Source organism: Eleginops maclovinus, chromosome 18 (assembly GCF_036324505.1).
Source record: "Eleginops maclovinus isolate JMC-PN-2008 ecotype Puerto Natales chromosome 18, JC_Emac_rtc_rv5, whole genome shotgun sequence".
NCBI classification, from domain to species: Eukaryota; Metazoa; Chordata; class Actinopteri; order Perciformes; family Eleginopidae; genus Eleginops; species Eleginops maclovinus.
The window spans coordinates 7,542,408-7,551,899 of record NC_086366.1 but is presented as its reverse complement, the minus strand read 5'-3'; the positions used below and the strand labels follow the sequence as shown (position 1 = coordinate 7,551,899).

Sequence of the window (9,492 nt, the reverse complement as noted above, 5' to 3'; positions counted from 1 at the left end):
AGTGGCCTTCACAACAATAAATAAAGGAATCGATGAAAACGTTCCGAAAGAGTTGTTAATTACCCAGATAATTTAACTTGGATTTTACAATGGTAGTGAAGATGTTTTAGGTCTATCCCACCTGGATGTTGCTTTTTTTGTGTGTGTGAGGGAGTCATCTTGACTTGTGCTTGTGATTTTACACACATAATGAAATGTTTTTGGAATATTATGAAACACATATATATATTTTCTTATCTTTATAAAGCATAGCCTACCACCACAACATTGTAAACACATGTGAATCGTGAAGAATATGAAGCATCTCCCAAACAATGACAATTTTACACATGGGTCATTTAGTTACAGTGATTATTATGGAGTTAACATATATTCCAACAACATTTCCCCCCAAATGCAGAACATGACAAATATTTCTTGGTGACGTGTAAACATTGATACAACAATATTTCAAACATCCTTACAAGGAAAACATCTACAAGAATGGAGTAACATTGTCAGCAGCAAACTTATAGAAACATAGTTTACATTTTTGTTTATGTTTATGTAAATAATGCTTTCAAATATACAAGTGTTGATACATTGCACAGCCATGCATTATTATAGAACTGTTGGTGCCCTAAATAAAGTTGCATTTAACATTTTGTTTCCAGTTCATCAACAGTACATTTTTTCTCGACTGTTTCTGTTTTACTTTAAGGTAAAGAAATTGGCATAGAATGCAACACACACACAATTCTGGTTATTATTTGACATGTATTGGTACAAACATTAAGTAATACACCTTTTTTTTATAGAGTTTTGTTCAAATTAAATATTTGTCATGCTTTCTACATACGCTCCAGCAATTTGTTGTTGTAACAGGATACAGAAATATCCACAATCATACAAAAGAACTGCTACAAATTGACTGATCTTCAGTATTTTCATTTCAGAATTATCTCTATTATCTCTATTTTAAAATAAAATAAAACGTATTAAGTGGATTCCACCATGCTGACAGGTAGAACTGCCAAGCTTTCAAACTAAGACATAACATAGCAGCATTATTCTTCTTGCACTTAATTAAATGATCACCGTATGTTGACTTAAACAAATGCTCACTTTTCATCATTTGGTCTTCTTACAGTTCATTGATTCCTCTGGCTGGAGGGCGGTCAGCAATAAAAGGAGGAGCCGGTAAAATCTTACTGGCGCTGTAGATTGGACAGGCCTTAAAGTCACAGGGCCAGTCTCTCCATGCATACCGCAGAGCAGCTACTTCTTCAGTGGGCGAACACAAACTGGTCGATACCTGGACAGTGGTCGGATCCCACTGCATGATGGGAGCTGGAACCCAACGAGACTTAGGACCACATGGAGTCTGACTCTCTGAGCAGCAGACCTTAATAGGAGAGAATTCTATTTATTTAGAAAGAAATTATCGAACCATAATACAACTCTGTCTCACGGTAGAGCTATTATTTTAGATAGCATATTTAATAAAGCCAGCAGGTAAATATGGGACATCGGTCATACTGACTGTACCGCTGCCAGCCTTACCTCAAAGATGTTTTCAGATGGAGCGACAGAGACTTTCTGGTCGTAGGTTACCTCGAGATACTTTGAAGTGGACAGGATTTTGCTGGGGAAAGGTCCACGGAAGGCCACGTCCTGCTCACCATACGCCACTGCCCTTGCTCCCAAAGACAGTCTGAAGGCTACGTCCTGCTTATCTCTGGGATGGACCCTGAAACAAAACAAAACAAGCTCACAAAACAGCCAAAAGCTGCTTCAGTACATAAGAAAGTCCGTTGATGAGAGAGTTATGCCAAATACTCACTGTGTCTTTGCAGCAAATTGTTTTTGAAAAGTTTTGAATACGTTTCTAGGTATCTTAAAATTGCCCGAATGACTCGGTGGAAGGCATGACTGATATGAACTTCTTTCTCCTGTTAAAACTCTTGCAAACTCATCAGCATTTTTATTGATTTTTTTTGCATTTAAATCCTATCTGATATGGTAGATAAAAAAACAGAGACCTTCGGCACCACTCTCAATGGTACGAAACTGTTGGGTCCCTGGTGTTGTACAGTTTCATATGCTATGAGCTCTATAAGTACAATCCTTACAGGGCCATAAGGAGATTTTTCATCTGGGTAAATCCATTGCCACAGCCATGAAAGTTTTCTGCATGCGGGGATTTAGAAGCCCAAAAAGCAACGATACAGCTAATGCTTTAAATACCTACTTAGCATTTAACCTTACTGTTCTGTTATCGTAGTTTAGTTTTGAGATCTTTCATACATTCGCCACTAGAGGGCAGTGACCCCTTTAAGAGACATTATAAATCGGCAAAAAATAAGTGGCAATGAGAATCAGCCATCATCCAACTCTGTTTCCATCAGCTAACATATTCCTACATCTTATGCTATATGTTGCATCGTCGGTATGATGTCTTATGAATCGGATTCTTATGTCCTAATGTTTAATCACAGTTCATTGTTTGACATTTAAAAGTTGGTTTTGTGCAGTTTGATGAAATGGCTAAGTTACTGTAAATTGTTGCTATTGATGACATGTTAAAACACAACTGATATGGGTCACTTTGACAGTTCAAAGCCAGAAATACATGATAAATATTCGATAAATACGCAAGGCATATGTTAAAATTCTGTGTACAAGTGTATTTCAAATATATTTACAGAAGGCATTTATCTTACTGCCAAGATAAGATAAATTAGGATGCACAGCAAATTCCAGGTACACAGTAACATTTCTAAATGTTCTAGTTTTGAAATGTGTTATTTATATATATATATATATATATATATCTTTAGCCCGTAACTGTTTTATTATTATTACCCTTCTTTGAAATCTTACCTGTCAAATCCAGTGTTTTCTCATTTGAATTCCTGTTGCTGCTTTGTAACCTGAATTTCCCCTACAATGGACTAAAGAAGATTCCTCTTCTCTTTTCTTAAAGGTCCCCTATTATGCAAAATGCACTTTTTGATGTCCTTTATACAATAAATATATGTCCCCGGTGTGTTAGAAGAGTCACAAAGAAGATTCCCTTCTCTTTTTTAAAAGTTAAACCATAGCTCTTCTCCGTTTTGGACAAGGGAATAAAGTAAAAGGCTAGCCAACTTTAAAAGCGCATTCTTTGATGTTTAAATAGCTGCAGGGCTGTGGATTTATGTACATTTTCAAGTGGTTCCTGTGGATTTTGAAAAGTGAAAAACAAAAACATCTAAAGTTATGATTTGCTGTTGTGTAATTTTGCTATCAAAACTAAAATACTTAATGTAACATACCTGGACAAATCCAAAGGGAAAATCGAAAGCCGTCTGCCCGCTTGAGCCCTGGTGAAACGCCATCCTCCAGTCATCAATCATAGCAGGGAAGGAGCAGTTGTACTTCTCTTGATGATACATTGTGTTATCCTCACCTAAGAGTAACACAAGGCTTAAACATGCATGACATACATGTGGTTATATTGAAAATCAGAAACATTTGCAGCTCGTCTTACCTTGGTACCATATGGCTCCTTTGACAGTCATATTGAGCAGCGGGTGGATCATTGCATTCCACAAGACTGAATTCACTTTGGGACTGAAAGATTTTAAGTTGCAACAAAGAGTCAGCTCTGCAGTCAGTTAATATACAACATTAAAGCACTACTTAAAGAGGGCTCTAGAATTTAATGTGTTTGGAAATCCATTGATATGACAGAACATAACCAGATGATATTATACTGTATCTATATCTTCTTAAATCCCTGGAACGTACCCGCCATCAGGCTGCTGTAGTAGTCCGCACTGCTGTAGTGCTCTTGGAGAGGACCATGCTTCGATAGGTGTGCCACCCCAACAGGACTCCACCAGTCCTATGGGGTATTGCAGCTTGTCATACAAATCACGGCCAAAGAGCCAGCACACTGCAGAGAAACCTGCCAGATCTGGAAAAAAATCCTGCCTGTTATTCAGTCAATCAGCAGAATGCAAAAAGGTGATAAAATGCACCTAAACAAATTGCTAGATGGTTGATTGCTTTGCAAACCACGTGCTGCAACCATAATGAAGCGTGGATTCATTGGCATGTGTTTGTGCATGCATGTTTCTATTTCACTGCATTTAAAACAGGTTCAGTTGCATCCAAGTAACCCACCTAAACCTTTAAGCTGCAAATACGATTTAAACAATTTCATGAATTAAAAAATATATCTTCAACCCACATGCTGGCGGCACAGACCAGGGAATTTCCACTTGAATCACATCAGTTTGCAGTTCCACTCTGGACCAGGGATGCCTTAAAAGTCCTCACATGAGGATAATGTGCTGCGTGCTTCAGCTCCTCTGATGCATTGAAAGTCTATTGGAAAATAAATACAATATGAATAAATGTATACATATCAAACAGAAGGTCCCATATATCTGGAATGCTACATGGCACTAGTGTATTTTTGCAACCTTTTTGTGAAATCAAAGGCTTTTCAGACTCGGCCTACCTGAGATAATTTCAACAACATGTTGCTCTGCCCTCCACAGAGCCAAACATCTCCAAACAGCACATCTGTCAGAACAGCTGTGCTGTTCTTCATGTCCCTGTCACATTGTAGGGACCACCAGCTTCAACAGGGTCTAGGGTGACTCGCCAGATACCTGTAAAGACAATCAGTGACACGTAGGGCTCTTCTCATTTCTCAATTGTGTGCATGCTGGGCTCCTCATTCATCTGGCCTGTGACCCAGTTATCAATCTCAGCACTCCATATTGGATGAACCTCAATTTGTAAAATGCATTTTAAGGAGACGGGAGTGAGGAGCTATGAGCGAAGTTATACTAGTGAATAAACTAAAACAATGGACTCTAAAAATGTAAATCAACTGCATTTATAAAGTGCTTTTCCAGTCAGCATTAAAACTCACTCATACAGAGGAAGAAGCTACAATGCAAGGTGCCACCTGCTCAGGGAGACCAACAATCACACACCATAGGTGGTGCCAATCGGAAGCAAGAACCAAAAGACCCTTTGACATGTTGACTGAAGGAGCTGGGATCGAATCACTGATCTTCCCATTAACGGACAACCATCTACTTCCTGAGACGCCCCCCCCACCTTATTTAAGATGAACAAATGCACGTTCAAAGTTGTTAAGTGTAGGAGCCGCTTGCTAAGTTACCTTGTGTTTATTGTTTTAACATTATTTGTTAACACCAAACACATAGAAAAATGTCCATTTCTGATATTTGTGACATGGGTATGTGCATTTATTTAGGGTACTTGTTGCATGTGGGTATTTGTGGAATGACAATGAGAGTGAGCTCAGTTCTGATCACTTCCGTTGACCGTATGGTCCTACCTTAGTTATTGTTTGTATTATTTTCTTTATTAAACATTTATTGTTGAATGTCAAGGTTACATCCAATTCAACTGCTACACATGAGACATGCTTTTTCATGTGCAAGAAGCTGTGAAAGAGAGGGAGAGAGAGAGGAACAGAGACAGTGAGAGGGAGGAGGAATTGAATGCTGTTAAAGCTGGTTCTCCTGCATTCTTATCTCAGCTGACAAACGGCCTGATCAAATAATGCAGTCTCTTTAATATCACTCCCTGATAGGATAATTCAGTTTTGTTTGGTAGCCTTTTGTTGTCAGCATTAAACTTCAGATCTGATAAACTGGCTTTACTCACCGTTTGTCACTGTAGCCTGTGAGATGTTCTGTTGGTTTTGTCCTGACACGTTCAATTTCACCTGTGCACCCTCGGGTCCATAGCCCCACACTACAGCTCTCTCTGGAGACTTCTGCAGCACCATGTGGTCACTATAGTAGGAGGCAAAGCGCAGGACCCCTCTCTATCACACCACAGGTTTTATTTCTTTTTAAAAATCTTTTACTATGAAAACTGTCAATTTATATTTACATTTTTACATAATGAAATGTATACATACACATATGTATATTCTTTCATTTCTTTTATAGACATTCGTTTATACAAAAATCATAAAAATAATAAACCCCCTTCTCCAAAACCAAATTTAAACAAACCAATAGATAAACGCACCACACGTTAATGCTCACAAAACTATTGGGATGGGACTCACCACAGTTGTGAATAGAAGCAGCTACCAGTAAAAAAACAACACAAAGTTTTATTTCCATGACAAAACGATTATTTCAACAAATGAGGTCCAATTCGTTGATTAAATAGAGACAACTCGATATGAAGACTATATAAAGGCTGGATACAGCATTGGAGTTGTGAGCCATTCCTATTGGATCAGCTAGAGCATATAGACATATACGCATAACGGAGAACAGGTTATTACAGGTTTCAATTTCCCCCACCTCTCCCTCTTTCTCTTCCCCTCTCTAGCTGCTAGTTTTTGACAGGGACTTATCTATTACTTGAAAACTGTTACCCTTTGACAGGAGCATGTAGTTTAACCTGTTTTCTAACCATTGGTTGTCAGCATACAACTTCAGATCTGATAAACTGGCTTCACTCACCGTTTGTCACTGTAGCCTGTGAGATGTTCTGTTGGTTTTGTCCTGACACGGTGAATTCCCATTCTCTATCACACCACAGGTTTTATTTCTTTTTAAAATCTTTTACTATGAAAATTGTCAATTTACATTTACATTTTTACATAATAAAATGTATACATACACAAATTTCATTCATTTATTTTATAGACATGTGTACAGAACAAATAATCTGCGTGTAAATGTGTAAATAATTCCACAAAAAATAAAAAGATTTGTAAATACTATTATTAATTTCCCTCCCAGAAGAAAAAAAAATGAGGTCCCTCTAACATCTACGACTTTCCATCAGGCATTTGTGAATCCATTTTGTATTTGCGGATGGAAAGTGCGTTTGTGGATCTCAGTTCTCTGTTTATGGATCATCTTTTTACACACAGAGTTTTGATACAATCTTTCCACCTGTAAAAATGAAAGTCTCGTCCTGTTATTCCGGTGTGTTTTGGGTGCTGACATAGATTTTTGGATAACCTTTGCCCAAACAAGCCATTCAGAGACCACACCTTGAAGCAGCTCAGAGGAATCCAGTGATAGATGTAACTTTCCTGTCTGGACAAATACAGACAAAGAAAGAGGCGGAGGTGGGTTCAGGACGAAACTATACAACAATGCAGTCAATTATTTATAAATGAATAAGACATTTCACCTTGCTTTTGTGGAGAATAATCCTTTGAAGTTAGGCTGAGTGTCTTCAAGATCCTCACAACACTATGTTAACACTTATTTAACTTTCCAAAAAATCAACAGAGTCAAGAGTGTTCCAATAGAATAGAGTTTACTGAAGATTCAACAAAGTACAGCTAAGTCAAGTCCATGGATTCGACTGTTTTCATATTGTTCAAGTTCATACTGATATACATTTCTTATCAGTCGTTTGCCTTCATGTATGTCTGTCTGAATGTGTGTGTGTGTATGTGTGTGTGTGTGTGTGTGTGTGTGTGTGTGTGTACCCTACCTCTCTTTCAACCCAGTAACAATCTAATTAGTGGAGTAATCGGGGAGTGGAGTGATTGGATGATGTCAGGTACTAAGCACCAGGACGCCCTGTTTTTTTATCTTAACTTTCTCCAATACGTAAGACACCATTATTTCTTCCACCATCCTGAACTCCCCTATTCAATCATATTTTAATTGACAGGCTTAAGTTATTTTGACGTCTCGACCATGCTATCCTTTTTCACCGTCTCCATTTCTCATAATCTTCTTATTCCGCAGTTTTAACCATTATTTATCAATATCTTGATTAATTATTAGTTATTATATAATATGTCCCATACACATAAAAAATATCCCACACTTTGGCATGCTGACACACCCAACCCCGTTTTTCTTTTATCTATCTATAAACAGCTGAACATTGTTCACATGTCTTCTATTATGAACTGTTTGTGAAAGCTGCTACACCATGACTTGTTTGTTAGGTCATGCATCTTGATAGAGAAAAAGATTAACCTGAATGCACTTCAGGTTCACTCAAAGTTCTGTACATGGATTGTTGTGTGGAGACAGATACAAAAATACATTCCCTCCATTAAATCCAAAGTAACATGCAAAGTGAGCAATAGAAATGAGTTCATGTAGTCATGTAATAAGATAGAGGGTGCCTACATACAGTACATGAGTGGGACATGGAATAATACCCCCTTGCCCTGGAGATGTGTGTGCCTACAGTGTCAATTACAGCATCACAACAATCTTATTTGCTTAGCGAAATCACATATCAAGAATACAGATGGTATTAGAGATAAAGAAACGACCAATAAACAAACACACCATTTTGAATCCAAAGTGCCATCATGAGAACTTTCAGATCTGTAATTTACTTATGTTTCTGTACATGCAGACCGACAGTATCAGACTGATGTGACAGTGCATTTCCGTATGACTAATGCTTCAATATTACATCTCCACTTCACAGTCCAAGCCAGTGCTTAAATTAGATTGCAGAAATTGGGTTGGAAAATTGCCACCCTCCCTCTAGTGATCCGTAGAATGGGCTCTGGCCGGTTCCATCACATTTTACAACTAATTTCATGTGGTGAAATGAGAGATGCAATGCAAATATTTTTGTGGTTTCATGCATGAACCAAGATTTATGACTGCTGTCTTGGGCTCTCATAGGTCCCTTTAAACATCCGCTCCCATCCAGCACGTGATAAATCCCTAAAATTAGCGCCTCCCTTTAAATCACTCAGAAGCTATTAGGTGCATGAGAGGAGTCTGAACATCATCTCCTGCAGCCTACATTGCTTCTCGCCTTTGCTGTACACTTTCACACTTAGAGCCATCAAAATCAGTTTACACTTGAGACTGACTTGCCTTATTTGTACCAAAGCAAGCTGTAGAAGAAAAGATTTTTAGTGTACTGTAAATTCACATCAGTCAGTTCAGTAAATAGGCAGGAATAGCTCCATACTGTTTCAGAAATAATGTTTGATGTGGTTTGGAACATAATATGGCATTTAATTATGACAGCATTTAGCTGAGTTTCTGCCGGTAGAAACCCCTCTCTTCGCAGAGTTATTAAAAGTGTAGAGAAGGATTAGGTAACAGGATGCAGACCCGGAACCCAGGGATCCAGGAGGCAAGGACTTCTGCCTGTCCCCCAACAAGAAACCAAAACGCACCACGCAGTCGTGCGTGAACAGGGAGTAGAGGAGAGGGCTGAGCACACAACCCTGAGGGGCTCCGGTGTTGAGGGTCAAGGTGGAAGATGTGATGTTCCCTATCCGCATCCCTGACAGCAGCATTTTAACCATGCTTGTTTGGTCAAAAGGCTTTTTCTCCTGGTGTCTTTCTTTTTCAGGTGCGTTTTCTCTATAATACCCTAATGGCTGCTACTAAACCTATTCATGTCTCCTGTACCGCCCTTTCCTCATGAAAATGGAACATCTCCGCAGCTCCTTCATCATGAACAGGCTGCACGAGCTACACATTCGCTCCATTTAGGGACATTCGCCTC

General features: G+C 38.6%; 1 protein-coding gene across 1 annotated transcript; it reads right to left on the bottom strand.

Annotated features, from left to right (window-relative positions):
* Positions 1–226: 226 nt before the first annotated feature.
* On the bottom strand, positions 227–9,289 carry LOC134880442 (sialate O-acetylesterase-like). Its single transcript, XM_063907381.1, is given in 12 exon segments — positions 227–1,384; positions 1,543–1,729; positions 2,287–2,294; positions 3,297–3,430; positions 3,512–3,594; positions 3,772–3,940; positions 4,217–4,263; positions 4,265–4,353; positions 4,490–4,584; positions 4,587–4,643; positions 5,677–5,839; positions 9,158–9,289. Coding segments are annotated over 12 exon segments (1,425 nt in total). The 3' UTR covers positions 227–1,123.
* Between the last annotated feature and the right edge of the window lie 203 nt (positions 9,290–9,492).